Below are 26,250 nucleotides of genomic sequence, written 5' to 3'. Positions count from 1 at the left end.
CATTATGAACAGAACACCTGACAGGGAGCATGATAGATTTCAAAGTTTTCAACGCCTGTGATCGACATGTGATTAAAAAAGCTTGCGACATGTGATGCTTGTGTAGGTGATTGCATCTAGAGAGAGGCCTTCACTTCGCATCTGGATTTTGACTACATCAATTAAAAAAGTGCAACAGAGCCACATAGCGCGATAGAGCCACATGCCTTCCAGATGCCTACGTAGGTGATTGCAGTTGGAGAGAGCTCACTTCGCATCTGGATTTTGACTTCCAGGACATATCAGCCCACAACTTCCTTGCCACAGCCATGAGGGGCATATCTTGCAATTAATGTGCCCCACGAGATGACAGACGAGTACTACGTAGTGCCACATGCCTTCAAGATGCAAGCATATGTGATTCCATGCCCTCCCTTTCATCTACTGAAAACAGCCCAAACATTATTGGCCCTTTGCTTGTTGGGGATGTCCCACAATCAATACGTTCCAAGAGACAACATTTCGGACACGAATCTCGTCAGGAATCTTGGCATTGAGGTCCACGAAGTTCTGGATTGTTTTCAACATTCCCTAACTAACAATATCATTGTGAATTTTGTTGCCCATATCAGTATCTTGCGTACTGCCACCTACCTTCAACACGAAAGCATACTCAAGCACTTTTTGTTGATTTCTCAAGTACACCACATCTCGCATACATGATCATTGCTTCTATGAAGTGCACATGCTTTCAAGATGCAAGCATAAGTGATTACATCAGGAGAAATGTCCTTGCTTTGCATTATAAAAACAGCCAGCAAGAGCTTCCTGGTAGAGATGACATTTCGGACATCAAGGCAGTGCCACATGCCTTCAAGATAAAAGCATAGGTGATTGCATCTTGAGAGATGCCCTCACTTTGCATCTGTTGGAAACAGCCCAGCCCAGGGCTCCGTTGGCCTATCACATTTGGCATACATGTTGACCAAGGCAGTGCCAAGCATTATGTTTCGTAAAAGGGAACCACAATATTGATCAAACCACCGCCAAGCATGACATTGTATCGCTAATAGGCCCCAACTAGCAATCACATCGTGGATTATGATACCCTTGCGATAGGCATATTGGGCATATCTTGCAACTAACATGTTGCACCCCCGACTATTAATCACATCGCGGTTTCTGATACCCTTGCGATAGGCATATTGGGCATATCTGAGCTTTCTGACCTTGCTCATGTTGCATGTATCCATGCACTCCAAGAGACCTCCTCATGCACGTCTTGTGCTTCCTGTAATCAGCACGTATTTGTTTTGAGTTACGATAGTGCCTCTTGAGGACTTCAGGTACAAGGGTTGGGAGATGCCTTCGTAGGTGATTTTGCATTTGGAGAGAGATCACAAGCCTTTGGTGCTTTGCATATGCCTGCGACAAAAAACTTCCTGTAATCAGCACATATTTGTTTGTTTTGAGTTACTATAGTGCCTCTTAAGGGCTTCAAGTAGAGGGGTTGGGAGATGCCTGTGTGCGTGATTTTGCATTTGGAGAGAGATCACAAGCCTTCAGCGCTTTTCATATGCTTGCGACAAAAAGTTGTGCTTGTGACAAAAAGCTGAGCACGCATGACAAGCGTGTAGATAAAATAAAACATTAATAAAGAGCAGCCACGTGGATGAACGTGGAGCCAAAATTTTGATTTTCCCTTCTACGCTAACGAAGTAACTTAGGTTTAGTGTAATTGTAGATTCCTAGCTACCTTCCGACTGTGCACATTTGAATTTTGGACGTGTAAAAACATTTTCAAAAATACTCAATTTACCTCTAAGGTTTTTGATGTGTAGGTTTTCCAACTTTTTCAAAGAAAGCTTCTTTCGAGACCATTGGATGTGTCCTAAATGCCATTAGATGTCCATGTATCCAAACGAGGTAGGGTCATTAAGGTGGGATGTATGGTTGAAAATAGGTGTCACATGTCAAGAATGTTCTATGAACCGGGGCACGCTCCCTAGTTTTACCAACTCAATATCCAACAACCAAGATCGCACTTGACCTACGACGATCGTCCATAAACAAACCCCCACATATGAATTAGTGAAGAGGATAGGACAGTGAGGTTAGACATGGCTGATCATCGAATAACATTTGCTGCATGACATGATAAAATTTGAAGGTGAAGTGGGGTGCCACCAAGTTCACACCCCGTTTGCCCAAAGTTCACCACAATGATCCAGAGATTACCTTGCAATTTGCTACACCTAAATGGAACCATAGATCCCAAACAACCCCCATGCCATGAGGCTTGATAAAACGATCTTATTAAGGTTTGGTTCAAAGTACGCAACCAAACACGTAATACTTGAGTGTGGAATTTCAATAGTGGAACTCCATTGGCCAAAACATTGAGGTGCGCACATTTGAGGCCACCAAAAATTGAGCAACCTCAAGCCCATAGATGTAAGGATCGTCCATTGCTTTTCCGCGACATTCATGGAGAACGCTTGCCCACGAGACCCCACAACCAAGGCAACAATTGTCTAACTAAGAGCACAACCTCATTTGCAACGAGAGAGGTGTAAGTCTAAGTATTAACACTTAAATGGTCATTGTAAATTGGGCTAGTACAAAGAACCCATAATGCTCCTTGCTTTCACAGATTAGTCTGAACTAAACCTAGTACAACCGTCAAGGTCGGGGGTCGGAGGGTGTTGAATCTACATCATCCATCTCATGTTAGTTCTGAGTCGGAATAGTAGCATGCACGCGATGTGGATGACCACCATGTCAGCACTGGGAATGGATAGCACAGTCATCGAATTAGGTGATGGCAAGTCAACAAATGGAATGGCATGCGTTGCTGACACCTCATCTCTCGGAATGCATGCCTCATTCTCCAATCAATGTGCACCAACTCACTAGCTGGCAAGGCCTTTGTTGGTGCCAACTCAACCTTTGGAATTTCACCCTGTAGTAGCCAGAGCACATGTCCATCACATCTTTACATCCTTTGCACAATGCTAACGTGCACACCTCAACCCTTGCATAATACTGGCATCTGAAGTTTTCTCTGAGTGGTGTTTGACCAATGAATATTTAGCTCCCTTCCCAATGATTGGTCCCCTGACCCTTGACAATCGGGAATGGTCCCATTCCTTGCAGCTCCCACACTGCTCTCGACCTCCGTCGGTCGCCATGTGGTCGTTGCATTACAAGGAATGGTCCTTGAGGGACCATTCCCTACACCTTCACTATGAGTCAAAGAAAATTTGGAACAAATTAGTCAAAAATTAAAATGGTTTGGCTTTGAACCTCAAGCCCATGGATGTAAGGATCGTCCATTGCTTTTCTGCGACAATCGTGGAGAACGCTTGACCGCAAGACCCCACAACAAAGGCAACAATTGTCTAACTAAGAGCACAACCCTCATTTGCAAGGAGAGTTGTGTAAGTCTAAGTATTAACACTTAAATATGCATTGTAAATTGGCTACTACAGAGACCCCGTAATTCTCCTTACTTTCAGAGTAGTCTGAACCAAACCTCTACTCTGAACCAAACCTGGTACAACCTTCACTATGAGTCAAAGAAAATTTGGAACAAATTAATCAAAAATTAAAATGGTTTGGCTTTGAAGTTTTTAAACAGAACCTTCACAAAAGGAAAGAAAGTAAACATTCTCATCATGAATGATTTATGGCTACATACTCGGTCTTTTCGACCAGGCATTAATTAATTAATCGCAAAGATTCGCTTCGCGCTCCTCTTCGAAAAGAAAAGTCTAGTCGGCGTAGCCGACTGCGCGCATCATACTTGAGTCAGTCGTGTCATGATCGCAGCTTGTTTCTCCCCATCTCCACACAACGGAGATGTTTGCAATGGACATACAAAGCATGACAACCAGACTGTAATGAGCACAAAATTTGACAACAGATATTTCTGCAAGCATCATTTGTTCATGGTGACATAGGTAATCGCACATCAGCAGGTGATGAGACATGTTCACGATGCACAGAAACAGCATGAGAAAGGGACTGCAACAACGAACACAAAGTTTCATACCACAGACTTCTAGAGTTCTACAAAACTGAAGTATTGCTTCATTACGTGAACAGTAAAGCGTACATGATGACATAGATAAATATACATCAGCAGGTGATGATTTTCAAGCAGACAAAATCAGATTTTGCGCACACATGTTTTAAGTACTGATCATAGATGACGACGGACATAACTGTACATCAGTAGGTGACTGGTTTGTGTGTAGCCATATTTCAAATACTAGTCCTTGCAAGTAGATTCGAAAGCATACATGCTATTGCATTTAGGCGGTTCAACTGCGTCTTCAACACACCAACTTCTTTCTGCAACAACAAAGTGCGCTCTTCCAACTTTGTCACTTGGACATCAGCAACATTAACGTCATAATTTTCATTCACATTGTTGATGCTAGAAATCGCTTGAAGAAGTTCAGAGCGTAGCGACGGCTGACTCCTCGTCTGGTCACCAAGGAATTCCTTCAAAATGTCCACCAACACATCCTCAATCCTATCAATTCGTCCATCTTCCACTTGCGTAAATGACTCATCTCCTTGCATCTCCTCCGATGCTAGTAACTGATCTTGATTTTGGTCGTCCATTGTATGCTTGATAGAATTAGCACAGTACACTGTTAGTTCCATTCTCCAAATAAAAAACAAACAAATACGAGAGTACAAACAACCAGAATCACTACGCTAAGAAACTGTTGTTACACCAATCTCATGGACAAGCGGGATATATTCATCCCCTATTTCTGCATCTGTCACATATAGATCCATATTGTCATTATCAGCATCTCGCACATGCACGTCAACAATATCAGCACAAGGAACATTCGGGCTGCCAAACACACTAAGCATAAAAAACAGTTGTGTTTGCCAACCATTATCTCAACGAAGCTCGTGTTTTACCTTCCTCTTTCCTGCCAACGCGATAGAAACCAATCTGACCGCGGGTGTGTCGTGCTATATGTATCACTGTTGACAAAGATATTAGTGATATCTTGGTACGAAGGAGTTGATGGATGCACCATGCACCTCCAAAGGGCCTTTATTTTGCCCAACTCCATCTCTCGCCCTTGGTGCGGAGTTATCCATGACGAAGACAGATAATACTTACCACTTTTAACCGATGTAAAGTTGACAAGAAATCGTTACCCACAGGGTGTCTCAACCTATACTTCCAAAACATCAACGCCCTATCGAAAATATTCTCTGGCGTCAAACAAACCTTGTTTTTTACCTCGTCCGCACCATATAATCTATACAATTCTATCCCTCTATTGACATCATCAACACTTATATTATGCATGATTTTTTGAAAATACGGTTCACCACTCTCCTTCAAGCAATACCCTATCGTACCCTCAAAAGTGTGCATTTTGCGTTGCTTGAGCCCGCGACACAACACCATGATGCCCGCCGCAGGCAATGATTTGTCCCATCCTAGGTATTCTTTCACTTTCTTGTTGACAGCAATCAGTGAAGACACCCAGAGTCGCACCACCATTTTAGATGCAAATGGAAAAGAACAACCCCCCTCTCAACTGCACACACCCCAGCTACAGCCTCATTTTGAAGGAATTGCTCCATCTCCTACAGCAACCCTACATCCACATCCCCACCCCCTATGGATATAGTAACGCTAACCTCCATCATCTTACTAGCTGTTCTTGATGGTCTACCCTTTGCTGGCTGCATATCAACACGTTTTCTTTTCTTAGAAATAGTTGACGGCTCTGCCTCCCCCCTGGCTCGAGCTTCAGACTTTAGGCGCACCATGACACACAGATGGACAGAACCCAACACACTCACAACACACTACGAGCAGCAACAACTAACGTAGAGAACTTACAGTAACCACCCATTGGTTGGTCGAGAGCACCCAGCACACTCACAGCAGAGTAGAAGCAGCAATAGCTAACGTAGAGAACTTATAGTAACCACCTGCGGTTGGTCCAGAGCATCATAGACAAAAAAATCGCGAGGACACGCATCATGAAATACAACCCAGAACCAGCTCCCAGATGTCGACGGTCTCGACACGTCCGTTGGCCACGTTGCACCACATCGATGAATGCTTCCCTTTCTCTCAGCTTTTCCCCTAGCATCTCCATAGATTCGCATCGCTTCCACCCTCCGAAAATTAGAGGGGCATACTCACCGTGATATCAAATCCCGAAAACACATATCGTAATATAAATCTCAACCTTCTTTCTTTTAGAGAAACAAAAGAAAGCATTTAACTCATGTACAAATAATCATTAAAAAGCTATAGATTGTTTTGAGTTGAGAGACACATCACATCAAAAACTCGTCATCATTTTGGACTTAATAAAGTCATATTTTTTTGGAACATTGAATAAATTTATTCAATAGTTTTTATGACTTGTGCAAAGCTTATTTAGGCTGGTTCAAATGGGGTAGAGGTAACCAACTCAAGCTAAACCACCTCCACATGTCAGCTCCCGATTAGCTACAAAAATGTTCCACTCTATGTGAGCTTCTGCCATACCTCCCTTCCTCAAAATGCAAAATGTTGCTTAAAAGCTAGCATCTATGAGTCATGTTGGACTAGAACTCACTCTTGTTTGATCAGATTGCTTTTCTCCATGAAAACATGAAAAATTGCTTCTACTGAACAAACATAAAGGCATGCCATATCAAATCCGCCTCTTTGTGCCTCCACCCTATTTAAACTAAGCCTTAGCCGTGGCATCTCTCTGCATTATTTGTTGTTTCCACACCATCATTGATTCTTAAACTCTACCTCGAGGCATTGGCTAATTTTCATGAATGATTGGTAGGTTGAAGCCTTTCTTTAATGATTGGCAGGTTGAAGACTTTCTTTGATGATTGGCAGGTTGTAGCCTTAGAATTTACACATTCACAACACTTCTCCCCTCAAATACCACGGACATGTGGAAATAGGATCTAAGGCCCCTATCAATATCAATTGTCAATGGCAATTGGGTGCCATAGGATCTCCGTAGGATCTTGTCAAAGAAAGCAATTTCCGACCCCTAGATTACTTTATACTCAAGATTCTTTTGCTATCCAAGGTTATTTTGTTGTTGAATCTATATTGGAAATCTTGATGGCACAATGAAACTATTGATCCCATCACTCAACCCCATGGTAATTAGTGGGGAGGACTTTTCCTTAGCTCTTCTATGAGCGTATAGTGTATAAGCCAAAAAATCCATTAATGTGGTTGTGGATAAAAGAATATGCTTAAGGTTCCAAAGCCTAAAGGTCTCATGGCCAAGTCATTGTCCCAGATACCAGTGCCCTCCACTCCTCCTTTGAACAAATTTCTTGTCCTCCTCTCTCTATCCTTGTAAGCTCCTAAACCATTACGATTGTTGGATGCACCACATTTTCTCTTCTTGCCTTCTCTCCCAGACCCAAAGTCAATCATGATAGTGATGTGCGTTAACATACTTAGGACTATTGCTAGGCAACAATCCTAAGTACTTTTTCTCCTTGCTAGGCAAATCTTTTTCCCGAGCTTGTATATATGTTCATCCCTTTATGGAAATCTTTATCTTTTTTTTTGCATGTTTAGATATGCTACTTCTTGCGGTGTGTGCTCTGGAGTTTTTCCTTCATCTTTGCATGCATTACTTCAATCTTATTTTCAAAATTGGTATCAAAGTAGGCTTCATCATCTGGGGTTATATCACTAGTTTTCTCCTAGCTCACATTATCAGATTGAGATGAGTTTTTGTTTTGGGTACATTTTTTTATTTATTTCCATTATTGGAAGTTTTGCATAGGCAAGTTTGTTTTTTGCGGGTTTTTGATGTTGAAGTTTTTTGCAAAACATGCACTTTGTAGTCTTCTATGGGTTGTGCTATATATCATAAGTTAGGTTTGTGTAGATATTCCTTACAAAGGCACCCTCTCCATCAAGTGCAATCAGCCACCATCGTTGACAACAACGATGCTTTTAGCATGTTGTTCTTGAGGATAAACTAGATGGGGACAAATACCCCAATATCTCCTCGTTGCAAATTATTAGTGGTTATGTTGTATGACCAAGTTCTATGGATATAGGTGCAGGTTCTAGTAGTACGACTCCTAGATTTGTTTTGCCTATGCTGAGCAGGTAGAGTAGAATGATAAAAACAAATAAGCTCATGCATTGATTGTCCTTTTTCACTTGAGTCTTTCATTACTCCACACATTTTCTGATCACAAACATGGAAACATGTGTGGATTAGGCCGACTTCGTATATAGGTCCTAATTTGGCAAATATTGCTTTATTGCATAAGGAGTTAGAGTAGAAGGTTAAGCACAAGGAGGATGCTATGGATGTATTTCTTACGGAGAGTAATCATCTCAAAGAGCTGTTCATTTCCACTAGTAGTGAGGTCAGTCCTGATAGTTTTCTTGTGTAGAAAGTTCTTATTAAAAGTGTTTCCTAATGGCTTCAAAAAAATTAAAAGGTATCCCTAATTTAAATATTTCCTCAACAACAACATAACCGATGTGCTAGTCTATAGCATGTAGTAATGGACAATGACGAAGCACATAGATTTGCATCAGTATTAGCTAGGAAAGACAGATACAACATTGAGAGAGAGAGAGAGAGAGAGAGAGAGAGAGAGAGAGAGAGAGAGAGAGAGAGAGAGAGAGTGCAAGGACACTTTAAAGAGAGGAAAACGCTAAAGGAAAAATAAAGAAAGAGAAACACCTCTTTATATGAACACAACAGATCTTTTGACTTTCCACTTTCATATGTCTTTTGACTTTCCAACTTCATCTGTCTCTTCATTTCCTAAACTCACCCTTCACTTATGCACTCATATATTTTGAAAGAATTTTTATTTTTTTGAGATTGGGGAGACCGAATTGATTCTTTGCCAAATTTTTATAGACTTCTAAAATCCTCCACATTTAGGATTTTGACAGAGAACAGACTTGATGATAGGAAGTTTGATGGTATTGCATCTGTATTACTGCAAGATGCCTAGTCCAAGGAGAAAAGTGCTAAGCATTGTGAGGTGTAGTGCACAAGCATTTGTTGTTGCACACAACAAAAGGAAAATACCACTATCGCTATGCTTTGAAGGTAGTGGCATGTCCCCCATAGATGCTGCTTCTTCAAACAACACTAGGTTTGAGAAGTCTTGCAATAAAGGCAAGAAGGACCTAAATTGTCATTACTATAGGGAAAATGATCATCTCATAAAGAAATGTCCTAAGCTTAAAGCTAAGGAGGCTCATAAGAAAGAGACAAATGCATTCATCATATATACTTCATCAAATGAAAATTTGGCAAATGTTAGGCCATGCAAAATGGGCTTATATTGCATAGTGCCAATATGATCGATCTACTCATGATGGACGTATTGTAGAATCTGTAGATTATGTGTCTTGCTTTGACAATGGTACAACTAAGCACACTATGTTTCATCGTCACTTCTCTTGAGACTATCCCTAATGAGAATGATGTCGCGTGTGCCAAAATTGCCTCTTATCCTAGTAAGGGAGGTGGAAAGATTGTGCTTAGTGCTACATGTGGAATTTTTTTAACACTTTTGGATGCTTTGTATGTATATGGGATCAAGAAGAACATTCTTTCTACGTTCGTACTTAGCAAACTTAGCCTTGTATGTGGATAATATATGTATTGTGCATGTTCTCAGTTTTGGTGATACTCTTGTGGTATCTAGCACTTTGTTTTGTGGGTTGTATAAGCTCAATGGTTGCAAAAAATGTTTGAAAGATTTAGCATGCACTTTCAAATTCAAAGGATATGTGATATACAAAACTTTGGCAAGGCGCATTTTGGGCATTTGAATTTTGTGAGTTTGCTCCGTTTGCAAAAAATTGATATGGTTGCTTTGTGGTCCCGTATTTAGGCACTATTGGAACATGCATGTGAATACTTTACTTGGTCAAAATGTTGCATATTAAGCCTAAAATAGGTTGAAAGTGTTTGGTTTCTAATATAATCATATAAAAAATAAAGGACAAAAGAGTGTTTGATTCTTCAATAATGTACACTCAATAGTATAATCTTCATGATGATACAGGGCACTATGTACCCCAACTTTCTCTCCTTATTTTTGAGCACAACAAAAACAGAAGAAAGCCATGTATCAATCTCAAAGGCTTCATGGTACACTTTCCTCATTCTCTTCTTTAACCCAATGAAATATCCCTCATTCTTCTCTTGTCTATCTCTATATGTGAGGTCACTTAGTATTGTTCCTTATACGACATTGTAAATTCACTTCTTCTTCTTCTTCCACTTCTCTCTCTCTCTCTCTCTCTCTCTCTCTCTCTCTCTCTCACACACACACACACACACACACACACACACACACAAAAAGAAGGTTTTGAGCTCAATCCCCATTAGACTAATCTTTGAGGTTTCTTGGGATTGTGTATGCATGATAAGAAGCGGAAAGTAGAATAAACTATCTATCACCCAAGTATGGTAGATTAGTTATCTCAATTCCCACAATGTTATAAACCTTATCCTCTCATCTTTGTGTGTGTATGTGTGTGTTTTGGGGGGGGGGGGGGGGGGGGGAGGGATAAGAAGCGGAAATTGGAAAATCCTTTCTATCACCCAAGTGTTGTAGATTGGTTATTTTAGCTCCCACTTGAGTAGCAAGTCTTGAGTTCAAGCCTCATCGGCTAGATCTTTGAGGTCTCTTGGGATTGTTCCTACGATTATATGTGGTAGTGTGTGCCAATAATAAGAGGAAACTAGAATAACCTTTCTATCACCCAAGTGTGGTAGATTGTTTATCTTATCTCTCTCTCTCTCTCTCAGTAGGTCTTGAGTTCAAGTACCCTCGGATAGATATTTGAGGTCTTTTGGGATTGTTCCTACAACGTTAACAACATATCATGTGTGTGCGTGTGTGTATGTGGTGTGAATAAGAAGAGGAAACTGGAATAACCTTATTGTCATCCAAGTGTGGTAGATTGTATAAGGCAAGGGTATTGAACTGATACTCTCCTCCTAGCCTCTTGCCAATATATAGGCAACCCCAAGACGAGTTTAGACTTGGCCCCTAGCCTTTAGGCCCTTGGCTTGAAATTACTCCCCCTTGGAGAAGCATTTTCATCCTTGACAAAAAAAGTGGAAAGTTTCTTCTTAAGAACACTAATGTTTTCCCAAGTGGAACCTTCCGCAAGTCTATCTTTCCACTTGACTAATGCTTGTTGTTGACGTACATGATGACGCGTACGTAGATCATGGTAGTCAAATGTATGCTCACGTTCATGCGACTGAGTAGGAGATTCAATGAAAGTAACCAAAATTTGTTGATCAATAACATTATCGTCCTTAGGTAAGCGTTTACGTAAACGACTTACATGGAATATCGAATGAATGCGAGAGTGCGCACATAATGAGAGTTTGTAGGACATATCACCAACCTGCTTGAGTATCTTAAAAGGCCCACAATATCTTAAAGATAATTTAGGTGTTGGCCCAGTCTTCAAACTTTCGGAATGCTCTTGCACACACAAAAATACTTCTTCTGCTTCTGTAAAGGCGGCTTGTCAACGTTTTTCATCAGCATCTTCTTATACCGATCTTGTTCTTGTTGAACATTTTGACAAGCCATTCTCAGCATTTCCATATGGTCTTGGAAGAAATCCTTGACCTATGGAAACTTTTCAGTCGCCAATCCCATCGTAACTAGTGACCTAGGTTGCAAACGGAACATGACTAAAACTAGTCATGACATGCTTAGCAGTCCAATTTGAATGCTTCTTGCTAACGTATACTCATAGCATATCCCCTAGCACTTGGTTGACTCGTTCAGACTAACCATCTGTTTTAGGATGATATGTAGTACTTAAGTTGAGTTGTGTACGTAATCTTTTAAACACGGCCCTCCAAAAGTGACCATTAAACTTGGGATCATGTTCACTCATAATAATACTTGGCAACCTATACAACCTGTACAGATTTTCCACAAATAACTTAGCTAACTATGGAGCCTTAACTGTGGAATAAACTTACAAAGTTTAGTCAACTGGTCTATGACCACCCATACTAAGTCATGACCTCATATAGTGGTTGGTAAACCCACAATGAAATCCATAGAGATACTTTCCCATTTTCCATTGGGAATCTCCAATGGATGCGTGAGACCTCCTGCCTTCATGTGCCTTGCTTTATTTACTTGACATTTTGGCAATGCAAGACATAGTCTTGAACATGGTCATGTAAATCTGTCAATATAACTATCGTCTTACGAGAGCATAAGTCTGCTTAATGCTTGGGTGCCCTGCAATTGGACTGTCATAACATTCATAAAGAATTTGTCACTAAATGTCTACATTTGTTGGTACATACTCTCCCCTTGTGGACTAGGTACCCATCAACTATGGAATAATTCTTTCATCTCTACAACTCATCACTCAAAAGAGGAGAATTGGGTGTGGAGGTTAAATATGCTCTACCAGTCCAAACTTTGGAGTATGATTTTTCATGCTTACATTTTGCCTTGAGAGATTCCAAAATCTCACTTTAAAGTTTTGTGAAAAGAAGAGAGTTGATCCCCGACATACGATTAAGAGCATTAGCTCCCACATTGTATCATCCTTTATGCTACCGGAGCTTTGAATCATACTCCTGAAGAATCTCAATCCATCTGGTCTTTCAATCCTTCAAATATGTTTGTTGTGTAAACCATTTTATGCTTTCATGGTCAAACACAGTCTCAAACTAAGCTCATAATAATGCTGCCATGTCTTCAAGGCCGATGCTAATGCATAGAGTTCCCTTTTGTAAGCATAACGATTTTGCTGGGCAGAATCAAGCTTTTTGCTTTCCAATGCAATTGGCCTTCCCTCATGTAGAAGAACTAATCCAATAGCACGATAATTGACATCCGTTTCTAAAACGAATGGCTTCAAAGGATCTGTAATAGCCAAGAAGAGTTGTAGCTAATGCGTCCTTGAGTGCATCAAAAATTTGTTGTTGAGCTTCACCCCACTAAAAGGTGGGGTGATTTTGGAAGAGGTTGTCCAAGGTCTTATTTCCAATATCTTCACACTACAGACGCTTTCAAAGCGAGTTTTGCAAATCATCAAGGTGATTTTGATGAGGGCTATGGATTTGTCTCAGCATTGACAACATCTACTGGGGCCATTTTGATTTGGCATGGCCAAACAACATATTGATTGCAATTGTTCTTGTGCTTTCATCATACAATTCTTAGAATAAGGTATATTGTTCTTTTTTTACTAGCATATCACGGTCACGCCATGGATTTAGACATTGACATGCAGCATACGCTTTATTTTGAAAATTGTACACAAGTTTTACCTAATGTTATTACTGCCCCACGGTTGGCTACTCTCACAGAGGGTACCCGCACGACACCGGAGCCGCATGATAGCTATGAATTGCTTGGCATCCAGAGTTTAGGGAACTACAAACACACATGACTATCTTAGAGTCTCATTTTTCACAGTTGAATGCAAATGTCACCAAAATGTCTGATATGCTTGTGCAATTCATGCAAAAGTTGGTCAAGGCTAGGTTAATGGGCAGCCTCGAGTTTTTGTGACCCCCATGGGAGCAGACCTGGTATGCCAGAGCAAGGCTCCAATCTAGAGGGGTTGAACCTTCTGTCCCAAAAAGAAATCAATGACTTGTTGAAAAATACCAAGCCACCAATTTTTAGGGGAGAGGAGAGGGAACACAACAAACGAGTCTGAAACTGAAAAATACGTTGAATGGGATCAGATTTACCATCTTAGACGCACTCCAAATGCAGTCAAGGCACTGCAAATGAGTCTGACACTAGAAGGCAAGGCCTACAAATGGTGGATGTCTCTCAAGGAGAAGGGCCTCATACCACAATCATAGGAAACCTTCTAAGATGAAAATAATTTATGTCTGCCATGAAAAGGATAGAAATTGGTATGCATGGACAAGTACTCTATGCATCCGCATAGACAATGTTGGAGTATATCTTGCACTATCGTGATGTCATTCTCAAATTGGAAGATCTTGTTGACTTCTAGCAAGTGTGTGAGTTTATCCGTGGGTTGACACCAAAGCTTAAGAAGCATGTCAAAACCTAGGATCCCAAGAGGCTTGAGAAGGCTATAGTGCACGCACACATACACGACGATTCTGGTGAGAAAGCATTGCATAACTCTCATGTGCCTGACACTGAACATGGAAATACATGCACACAATAAAAGAGAGTTTATAGTAGCTGCATCTGAGGCATTCAAGAACCCAAGGGGTCTAGGGACCCTATGTCTAGTGAAGAGATTGAGAAGGCTAAAAAGGAAAAATTATGTTTTACATGTTTAGGGAGTGGACATGGCAAAAAGGAATGTCCCAAGGGAAAATCTATTGCCCAAGGTAAGGAGAAAGAAGTACACATGGTGCAACTATTACCTCTTGAGTCCTCCTCTCGTTTCTCCAATGTGGAGGTGCACCAGTGCTGTATAATGGCCTCAATGTGGCATTCGACCTTTGGTCCACATGAGTTGGTACGTATGCATGGGTCTATCCAAGAGCACAAGGTGCAAATATTGATGGATGATGGTGCTTCGCACAATTTGATTAACTATAAGTTAATGAAACGGCTCAAATTGCCCTAGACTCCGAGTTCCCACTATTACAAGGTAGCAATGATGAATGGCTATCACACCGAGTTGTGGGATACTCAAGTGAAAGATGTATCGTTGGAGATTCAAGGGTATCGGACATCGTTGAATTTTCAAGTCATGAATATGGAGCGGGCAGATGTAGTCCTTGGTCAAGAGTGATTACATAGTCTCGGATCATCACTCAAACGTAGATATGAGCACAACAATTTGATGTTCGGATGCAATGGCGTGCACACGCTATTGTTGGGAGAGAAGGATGCGCCTTCCTTGCCACTCATTTGTACAACCGAGCTTATGTAGCTCTCTTCTCAAGATGAACTGTTTGTATGTTCCATGTTTCATTTTCTTTCAAATGTTTTGAATGAAAATTCCTCAATTTCGCATGCTTCTGAGTCTCTCTCTTTTCTTCCACCTATGGCTACTACTCTCTCTCCTACATAAGCAATTGTTGCTAATAAGCTAAAAAATATATTGACAGAATATAAAGATGTATTCCTAGATGATTTTCCACTAGGGTTACTGCCGACACAGACTGTGCAACATGGCATGGACGTGGTTGCAGGCGATAAACCCATTAGTAAACCTCTCTACAAAATGATCCATTTTGAGGCTGCTAAGGTGGAACTTCAGCTTACTAACTATCTCACTAGAGGTTTTATACAACCTAGTTCTTTACCATGGGCTTCTCCCATCTTATTGTTCAAGACAAAAGATGGTAGTATACACATGTGCATAGACTATCGGGGATTGAATGCGGTTATTGTTGATAACAAGTACCCATTGCCAAGAGTGGATGAGTTATTTAATAAGCTCACCCATGCTCAAATCTTTACGAAAATTGATTTACAATCAGGGTATCATCAAGTACACATTAGGCTTGCGAATATACCCAAGATTGCATCCCGAACACGGTTTGGACAATGTGAGTTTTTGGTTATGACCTTTGGTTTAACCAATGCATCTGCAACTTTCATGATGCTGATGGACGGTGTCTTGAAACCATATTTGAACAAGTTCTTTATCATTTTTCTCGATGAAATTCTTGTGTATAGTGCCTTTGAGGAAGAGCAATTACAACATCAGAAGCAGGTGTTTGAATTGTTACGAGAAAATAAGTTATATGCCAAAGAATCAAAGTGTGATTTTCTCAAGGAGGAAATTCATTACTTAAAGCATGTTACACATGGATCAATCCAAATGGATGCCATTTGAAGGTGGCCTTCTCCCAGAAACCTGGAAGAGTTACAAGTTTTCTTGGGATTTGCAGGTTTTTATCAAAGGTTCATTAAAAACTATACTCATATTGTTGTTTTGATGATGGACCAATTGAAAGACAAGGATGCAGTATAATTTCACCAATTACTACTCAAGTTGCAATTTATGCAGTGATATCTGCTTATTGGGGATGAAGTCATCAAAGAGCTTTCCCTCGTGCTTCTACACAATCCCCGCTTCACTTCACAACATAAAAGGGGTGCACAAGGCATGCATAACCCCTTAAACTTTGAAAATTTTGGCTTTTTGGCAAGTCGGCCGCCACCCAGTGTGGAGCTATGGCATTGCTTTGTAGTGTCGAAGGAGAGAGAGAGAGAGAGAGAGAGAGAGAGAGAGAGAGAGAGAGAGAGAGAGAGAGAGAGAGAGAGAGAGAGAGTTCTGTCGTGTGGTCTGCTTGGCTACAGTGACGAGTTTTACTCCACTAGTCGTGGTGACCCTATTGAGCTCCACTTTGCATGGTTTTGCCCTAATCGGCTTTTGCCCCCGTCTCTGTGTTAGTGGTCCTACCCACATGGTAGCCAAGCTCACAATTTTTCTTCTTCTTTTGCGTCTCCACAGCTCTTTGCATGAACATGCAAGCCATGCAAGTCCAACGAGACCACACCCTTTCTTTTTTCTAAAAATAGCATGATCTCTGGTACAGATATGAGGCAAGGGTATTGAACTCATACTCTCCTCCCAACCTCTTGCCAATATATAGGCAACCCCCGAGCCAAGTTCAGACTTGGCCCCTGGCCTCTAGGTCCTTGTCCTGCCAGATTGGTTATCTTAGTTCCCTCTAACCCCCTCAACTTGATCTTTGACGTTTGCTCCTATGCTGTTAAAATCTTCTTTTCTCACGTGCACGTGTGTGTGTGTGTGTGTGTGTGTGTGTGTGTGTGTGTGTGTGTGTGTGTGTGTGTGTGCACGCACGTACGTGAATAACAAGAGGAAATTGGAATAGTCTTTTTATATTCAAGGATTTGTGTCTGGTGTGGGTGGACTTTATCAATTTACCGATCTAGTTGTGGGACAATCTTAGAGACCGCATCTAATGAACCGACTAAATCCAACATGGAAGTCGAAGTTACTAAGCAAGGAGAAGGTGGGAGTTGCACTGAAAATGTAAGTTTCAAAGCTAGCAAGAGGACCACTCTGTTATTGAGCCAAGTCCAAAGCTTAGCAGCAACCAAGCCACCTTGAGTCTTCAATTCTCAACATTCTCGATGATTAGAACACAAGTGAAGCCTCGTCAAAAAAATTACATGGCCCCTATGCTAAAGAAGGTGGATGAGGGCTAGAAACAAGTCTCTATGATTAGTGCAAGCGAGTAAAAACCTTGGCATGTAGTTGTTTCCACCGTAAGGAAAACCCACTAGATAGTCATGAGATTCCCATTAATTTGGGAAATTTCCTTGAGGTGTTGCAGGCCAAGAATCTGAGGGACCTACTCATCTCGAAGATGTCTTCCTCCCGGTTGACCGTGGTGGAGGAGGGCATCAGTGGATTCAAGGGTGGTCCTCACGGTGAGATGGTTGAGGATTACAAAAGAGAGATAGAGATGGATGGCTCCCTAGACATGGAGGATTTTGTTCCCCTCTCCCCCTAATGGACGACCTAGAGATTAATTCCTTGAATGTGAAGGGCATAAAGACAGCTAAAAGAGCACTCTATTATGGAAGGAGGTTCAAAAAAATGCTACAAATTGTTGGCTTATTTAGGGGCACCATCTTGATGCTTCCAATTGTAGGAAGCAGGCAATATGGAGTAAGTTGGTGTTCTATGGCAATGGTGCTCTTGGGTTTAGCGGGGTTCTCTCCATTTTTTTATAGGTAATTGGAGCCACAAGTAGTGTTTAACCATGCCTCAGGGAGAGTCCTTGGGATAAGAGTGACGTGTGCAGGATAATTTATTAATATTATCAATGTATATGCTCCTTGCAATGCTAAGGCACCCCTGCTCTTTGCCATTGTCTCTCACCCTCTGATAACCTTGCTCGAGGATAGTGCGGTAAAAGGGGAACTTCAAGGTACAATACATCTTGGAGTTAAGCAACTGCTTGCAAAGATGTTTGCCGATGATTCTTTGCTATTTTTGAAATCCAAGTCATATGTGCTTAGACGAGCCCTAGAGATTGTACAAGTATTTGCTAATGTGTCAGGCTCACTTTGCAATATTGAGAAATCAAGTTTGATCTCTCTTTCAGAAAGCGACTCGTTTGACCCAAGGCAATGGTCAAGGGAAGTCATTGGTAAATGCAGTGTGTTTAGGAACCTAGGTGCACCTTTAGGGGTAGGCTTATTGGATAAGCAAAGATTTGAGTGTATCTTGAGCAAGATAAAAAGAAAAATGAGAAGATGGGATTTTGTGCTCCTTCCCTTCCATAGCAAAGTTGTTGTGAGCAATGCATTCATGATCCCTTACATCTCGTTCATGTCTCCGCTTCTTAAAATGAGCGTCCAATTGGAAATAAATTTTGAAGCTTGGCACCTTCCCTTCCATAGCAAAGTTGTTGTGATCAATGCATTCATGATCCCTTACATCTCGTTCGTGTCTCCGCTTCTTAAAATGAGCAAGTCAAATTGGAAAGAATTTTTGAAGCTTCTCAAATGGTTCTTGTGAAAGAGCAACACTAAAACCACAACCCCTTGCCAATGGAGGAAATGGGAATAGATAGCGAGACCAAAGAATCAAGGCGGCATCCTGGCGGCATTGGGATCATTGAGCCCATACTGCATGCAGAAGTTGAATGTGCTAAGATTGTCATTTTGTTGACGGATCAAAAGCCGGAATGGGCCATCATGGCCTTGGATATGATTAACAATGCAACCTTTCCTCTAAAGGGGGAGCATGGAAGGAGGCCACTGAGCATGATAAGATCGTGGCACCTCTTTGGACATTCTTGAAGCTTGACAGCTGCACCGGGGATCTAGCACGTAAACATCACAAAGCGGCTTCAACCCTGGATTTGGGGGAGAAGTTCAGATACTTCAAGGTCTCCTCTCTCCCTTGGCCCCCTTGGTTCTCCAAACTAGAAAGGGGTTCCGTGAACCAGGAGAGGTTGCATGCAAGGTAAGCAACAAAGGAAGCGCTAAACTATCTCACCTTTGGGATGACATAATCCTCTGCTAGAAGGACGTGGAGCTTTTAGTGCAACATAATAATTTGGGTTTGTAACAAAAGGCTTCTAGTCAATAGACTCTTGGAAGTGTTGTCTTCTTCCTTATCACCAGTCTTTGGGTCTAAGTTAGATCAAAAAGCATGGCATTGGCCAAAAGATAGAGTGTTCTTGCTCCCCGAGACTAGGATACCTATTCTAATCTGGTGTACGAAGTAGACTGATTTGCCCCACTCATCAGATTATGGAAGAAAAATTGGTCGGAAGAGCGGTGACAGAGAAGTGTGAATACCATATGGGAGATCAAATGGCATGAGTACATGAAGGTCTTTATCTAGAAAGTGATGTGGGGAGCATTGCCAACTAGGGTTAAGGTGCACACTAGAGGGATAGGCATTGGCATCTACTCAAGTTGTAGTTCGGCTTTAGAGGACCCCCTACATCCATTTTGAAAGTGCCCTGTCTCGCGAGGTCTAGCCACTAAAGTTTGCCAATGGGTACATAGAACATGAAAAATAATCTTCTTTATAGGTGACTTGATCCTAAGAGGGCACACATTCCAAAGCCAGGCCAATCTCTTGTGCACCCATGTCGCCAAATTTTGTTACCTTAATCGGGTGTGGAAGTCTAAGAACCTTCAGGTTTTTGAGGCCAAACTAGTTGTGGTGCAGTATGATGAAATTGTGTGGATGAGCTCCAAGCTTATTCACGGTGTGGGAGCCAATAGAGGGTTAGAATGTAATGATAAGGATGCTCTAAGCTTCCTTGACCGCTCGAGAGTATCATTGTAGCACCCCTATTTTGGTTTTGGTTGTAGCTGTGTTCTAGGCCCATTTGGAATCGTTTACACCTCAAGGCACATGCGGTGCTTGAGGGCATTTGTATTCTTTCGGTATAAATTCTCACCATTCACAATTGTGAGTATGGAAAAAAAAAAAAAACCTCTTTAGATTTTCAAGTCTAAAGCATCTCCCATATTTACACCAAAACTTGTAAAATTCTTCTAGTTCTCTTCAAGACAAGTATAGTTGGTAAAAACATTGCCAGTGGGGGGGTTGAAGGGGAGATGCTTACCCCAGGTTGAAGGGGAGATGCTTACCCCAGAGCTTCCCCAAAACATTTTTTCTAACTGAAGAAAATTAGAGCATAGTTAAAACTCGTTAGGTTTTTAGGTCAAAATTTTGTGGGTTTTCTTCAAGGCAAGCTTGGACTATAGCTGGGATTTTGAAATTTTAGCTAGTTAAAGAAAGATACCATTTTAATAACATTTGATTTCCTTCTTGCAGGTTGGAAATGCAGTGACAGATTGGTCTAGTGATAATCAAGGGATTGTAGACTTCTATTGGTCACATTCACTCATCTCTGACCAAACATATCAAGGTTTATTGAGCTCATGCCCTTGGAAAAGTCAGAAATTACCAACATTGTGCCAAGAATGGTTCAATGTAGCATATAATGAGGTCGGGAATATTGACCTTCATACCATCTATACACCAGTTTGTCTCATCTCGGAACCTTATCGAAGAATGATTAGTGCAAAACATTGGAACCCTGTAAGTATATTCTACTATTGCTGATTTGAAACTTCAAAATCTGCACGCTAGCCTATTTGCTCTATACACACCAACAATAATTGTCCTATTCTTAAATATTGGGTAGTTTCTTAAAACATACAAAGCTTGGGCACACATTGCTTGTTGCTAGATGTTTGAGCTCTATGTTTTTGTCTTTTTTTTTTGCAATTTTTCATATTAAACAGTAAAATTTAAACTCCATGCCAATCTTTGTGTGGAAATGCGATTGTACAATAGAACTAGAAAAATGTCCTCTTAAATTTTCAATTCTTTGAGATAAAAGGAAGAACCTTAGAAAAGGATAATTTTTAAATATGCCTTTATGACTAATCCTCTTGCTTTGGCTAATTGGATTTTCAAATGATTAAGGAGGATTCGTTTATCACTCTAAAGAGATTTACACACATCTAACAATGCAAATTTTCAACATATAAGTGGAGTAATATTAATGTTCAAGGTAGTTCCAAAGCTTCACGTGTTAGTACAGACAGAAATGGGATCCTAGCTTTCAAACTTTGATGGAGACCTTTGTGAATTAAACTTTCACTTGAGTGCAGAGCTTGCCAAAATTCAAGCACTCAGCAAACACTTATAAAACACAACATCGATTTCCTCATGGTCTCAGATCCAAGACCTCACACACCTTCGAAGATGGTGAGAGCTAGCGGGGTATGAGAGTAGATTGACAAGTTTGGATTCTAACCATATTTTTACATTTTTAGCCGATCAAAATACACTAAGCATTTTTAGGCTAACTGCACTGCTTAAGTTGAGAATATTTTGGCAAGGGGTATTCCAAGATTACTTTTGGATGCTACATAGATGTGAGCTCTATTGACAACTATGTATCCTCCCATAAGCCATTATCCTATGTACCTCTCTAGATCACCATCAAAGTGTGTGGTTGCTACACTACCATGGGGGTGCATGGAAATGAAACTCATGAGATGTATGGAGATTTTGAATTAGAAGAACTTGTTTCAATGTCAGTTGAATGGTACAAACTTCAATCTAATGGCATAAACTACAATACGTGAAACATGATAATGATGGTGTTGGGGATGGGATCTAGCTTATGTCAATTGATAAGCATGTTGATGGAATTAGCTAGCAATTAGCAATGCTAACTCAGATGCTAATCACCTACTCAACTGACTAGGATTTCCTTATGCATAGCATAAAGTCACCACTAATATATTGTTGAACCTCGCAACATGTGCGGAAGATGAGTCCTAATCGATAATGTGGAGAGAGTGAAACTAAGCAATGGAATAATTGCATTAGCATAAATTGGCCGGGGCTGTGGCTTGTAGATGTTTATATGTGTGTGAGAGAGAGAGAGAGAGAGAGGGAGGGGGGGGGAGAAAGCTCTATTCACATCCTTCGAAGGACAAAGTTGACCTAGGTTAAATGTCCCAATAATAGGATGGACCCCTAAAGAAGGCCAAACTCTCCCCCATTTCTAGTTAAAAGACACTTCAATTTGGTTGAGTGGGCCAGAACAAATGACATGTAATGTTTCTATTGGGGCTGATGTACGAGATTGAACCCGTCGCCAACTTATACTTCTTTTGACCAAGGAAGACTCTTGCTACAGGAGCTCAAAATTTTTGCACCGTGAGTGAGAAAAGTTTGTTAGAGTTGTTGCATGTGCAATAAAAAAATTAGTGCTTCTTTCTGGAGCACATGGCCTCCTCAACTATTGGCTGCACTTATCCACTTTCTAAAAGTCGCATAACACCTAATGTTTGAAGCACCACGGATTTATTGTCCCAATTCCTGGATATGCATCTCTTATACCCTATAGGACAAATCAAGTACATCCATAATACATTACGCTTTGATTGATACCATGAGGGCATGAAAGAGAATAAACTAATTCTTCTAAGGACTCGTAGGACCTCAGCACTATCTAACACGAGTATTAAATGAAGCCCCCCACCATGGGATCCACGGTGAAGAATTACGAGTGGGAATCACTAGAGCCGCAGTGTCGTCAGATTTTTGAGAACTAAACAAGAACAAATTCTGTAAACTAGGACAGGGATAGTGGCATACGTTCGAGTTTATTTATCAATTTTATGTTTGCCTTTGAAAGCATCTGATGCGCATAGGCGACCTGGTTATGCCAACAGCCTCCCAAGGTGGGGGTTTCGGGTTCGAGACGCCTGGCTACAATGGGGCGCGTTTTTTTGACCGCCCATCCTCCTTGAGATTCCCACCGGCAACCCACACCATAGATCCACCACTCAGACCCGTGTTAGATAGTTCTAAGGCTCATAGGATTCTTACGAGTTGTGATTACAATGGGATTCATTACATGAGACAAAAATATATATATCAAGGTAGGGTTTGATTCACTCCTTGGGGAGTGGGGTATGGAACATTCCGATGATTGCTATGCCTCCTCTATATAGTGCCCGCTTGCCATTCTTCCTTGCTTGTGTGATTGATCCATAGTGGTGTGTGTGTGTGTGTGTGTGTGTGTGTGTGTGTGTGTGTGAGAGAGAGAGAGAGAGAGAGAGAGAGAGAGAGTTCTGTGGAGTACATGGTTAAGATGCGGCAAAAACTTTCATATTGACTTCCAAGAAATGTATGGGAAACATGTTAAAAAAAAGTCCAAAAGGTGCAAAAGAGCAAGATATTAAGTTCAAGATGGATGCAAGACATGAAGAAGTGGTTTGGAAGATGGGATACATTACACAAATATATTTCCTCCGACTACAAAACCATCTTCTACTAGAAAGAGTGGACAACGCCCACCCTTACATGCTTGAGCTTATCCCCTTGAGTGAGATTTTTATAATCACCTCTATTTGGTTCATCTCTCACTCTCTACGATGCAAGACAGGTGCTGAGACATTATGATGAGGAGCTTGCACTTTATAACCCCAACAAGTTTGCAAGTTTGAGTATCAAACACTACTTGAGTGCTCACCTTTTGATCACAATTAGAGCTTGCTTCCTCGACATTTTTATCCATGAGCCCTCCCTATACACATACCTCTTCCAACCACGATGTGCACTCTCAATTATGACGATCATTTCCCAATCCTTGAGCATCAAGAGTCATCTATCAACTTCACACACCCCACATGATATGTTGTTGTTTTTGGCCCGGATCCATGTTAATTGCATACTTATGTGTGCATATGTAGAATTGACTATATGAAGATCAATTCTACGGTACTCATATGCTGAAACATTGATAGAGAGCATAAAGACCTTCATAATTGAAAATGCTACGTTTTTTATGTGGAGTGGGGATTTTACTGTACCATCTTTCTTCCTAAGATCATGGTTAAAAGGCGTGTTCTTGGTTGAACTAGGTGGTGGCTCTCCATTTTATTTTATTTTGCAAAACTCACAATTTGTGAGTTTGAGTGTATTGTATTAAGCACAACATAAAAATTACAAAATAGCCTCAAGCTCAGACCGAGCCTTGAGGTGTTGAAGATTACAACATGGATGTCTACTGCCTCTCACCAAGGCTAAACACGAACGGTGACCTATATTGCTAGGCTCTTACTTCTCCCAGGCCGACAACATGGAAAGGGTAGCCCTATACTAGTTTCTCGAGTCTTGCTTGCTTTCGAGCGTATAGATCATAACTCTGCTTTCTTGAATAATCTTTGAGAAACTTGCCACATCAAGGTCTCCTTCAAACACACGATGGTTCCTCGCTTGCTATATATGGTGGCTCTCCATTTTTAAACATTCTTAGTTTTGTCAGCTCACTTAGTTCAAAAGTGGAGTTACTGTACATGGTTTTGGTGGCTCATGTGCTTCTAATGTCAACCATGGTAACTCTTTGTTCTTGTGAACTACTTCACCATGGTATCTCATGTAGGAGAGGCTCCAAGGAAACCTAATCAACTATGCTACCAAAAAAAATCTACAATTTTGAAAAACATTTTTTTGTTGTGGTACATTCTTTTTTTATAAAGTAGTACCTCCAGCAACAAGTGGAGGTTGATAGTATATTATAAAAAAAATCTAATCTAGCACCGCTACCATGAGAACCCATGGATCAAAGCAGTGAGAACCATGATAACCAAAAAACATTAGAAGGGATCTTATGGCTACCCTACCACAACCATCAAAGAGTACAATGCCAAAAGCATAGAGCAGACCCAAAAGAAAATAGAGTCGCATATGCGGGGAGCCTGAGAGCTCCATCACCAAATGACACCATCGGGACCAACAAGCACCAAGCCACCGCCAGCCCACCAAAAAATAACATTGACCAAGCTATTAAGGTTGAGCCTCACACCTTCAAAAAAGACACAATGATGCCACCAAGATGGAGAGACCTGCCCTGCCTGCACCTCCAGTCATCAAGCTAAATTCAGCACCAATTAATTTTGGAACCACACATGAGCCACAAACCCTTTAGAGACACATCCCAGCACAAGAACACCAACATGCACATGCTTGAGCCGACCATAGGATCAAGAGGCCCTTCTATAGCATATGACAGAGGGCCCAGCCCGAGTGCAATAGCCCCCAAACTTGGTGGAAGATGCCCGCTCACTGCACTGAGCCACACTCCCTCACATCCAGCTTCCATCGATGGTCGCGTCAACGCCCCACTTCCAGTAGAGTGAAATTGCTCCTCATAAATCTGCAAGAGGTCTCCGAGGCACCCGTGTTCCAAAAATATAGCATTGTCACAGTCTAGCTTCAGCAACAAGGGCTTCCCAGCCAAAGCTCCCTTCCCCAGGAGCACCCCCAAAGCTGAGACCTTTCCCTTTTTCACCCCCATCCTCAAAGCAGCACAATGTAGACCCTAAAATCCAATTGCTGTGTTCAGTGCTTAGTCGCACAATATGGTAGGAGAAAGAAGAGGAGTAGTTGACAAAGATGAAGGATGGGTGCATGCTTTGAGCTACTTAGAACACGTAAGAGGGTAGGAGTAACATCTCTAGAAGGCATCCTCTTTCTGTTTGTACACCCCTCAAAGCACATGTAGTGCTTGAGAACAATTGTATTCTTATCGGGTTAATATAAATTCTCTCAACTCACAATTGTATGACAAAAAAAATAAAAAATCCAACTGTTGTGGTCCATTCTTAGTAGTTACAATTTTTTTTTAATTTTTTTTTTTTGCAGTACTCACTCAAATGAGTGAGTTGTACTAATATTAAAAGAAAGCAAAGAACTCCTCCATGCTCAAAGTGAGCCATAGAGTCCCAAAAAAATTACACCAACTATGTCAAGCTGACTGGGTAGCCACCCCACCAATCACAAGTTTCCAAAGAGTCCAACCATCACAACAAACAACATCCAGTAGAACTAGAAGCCATCAAAAAATAATATGACAAGTAAACATATTGTGCATTGCAAATTGGCTTGGCTGTACATTTATGCTCTTGGTATGATTTTGAGTCAACTGAAAGAAAGGCTTGTAGTGGCTAGGTAAACTGATAATTGACGTATATTGCTATGCTCCATTTTAGGGTACTAACCTCGTGGTTTAATTATCGACTTCATATAATGACTTTTGACCATTATCAATGTTTTATTAACACTAGTCTTGTAAAAACATAGCCACCTTCGTGGTTTCAGAGACTTTTGTAAAGAATTCTCCAACATTATGTAAGATATCTAAATAGAAAATTTATGGGGAATTACACCCAATACTCAATATAAGTTGATAAAAAATAATAGAAAGCTAAATC

The 26,250-nt window shown here is 41.0% G+C and overlaps 1 protein-coding gene across 1 annotated transcript in view; it reads left to right on the top strand.

Annotated features, from left to right (window-relative positions):
- LOC147425534 (putative serine carboxypeptidase-like 23) overlaps positions 1–26,250 on the top strand; it is an 82,569-nt gene that overhangs the window by 29,865 nt on the left and 26,454 nt on the right. Inside the window, exons 5-6 of the mRNA XM_086499736.1 lie at positions 10,057–10,142; positions 20,282–20,548. Coding sequence (XP_086355862.1) covers positions 10,057–10,142; positions 20,282–20,548 — 353 coding nt within the window. The remainder of the gene's footprint in view (positions 1–10,056; positions 10,143–20,281; positions 20,549–26,250) is intronic.

This window comes from Adiantum capillus-veneris, chromosome 25 (genome assembly GCF_014529385.1).
Source record: "Adiantum capillus-veneris isolate H3 chromosome 25, ASM1452938v2, whole genome shotgun sequence".
NCBI classification, from domain to species: Eukaryota; Viridiplantae; Streptophyta; class Polypodiopsida; order Polypodiales; family Pteridaceae; genus Adiantum; species Adiantum capillus-veneris.
The sequence above is the reverse complement of the archived record's forward strand: the minus strand, read 5'-3'. Positions and strand labels throughout refer to the sequence as shown.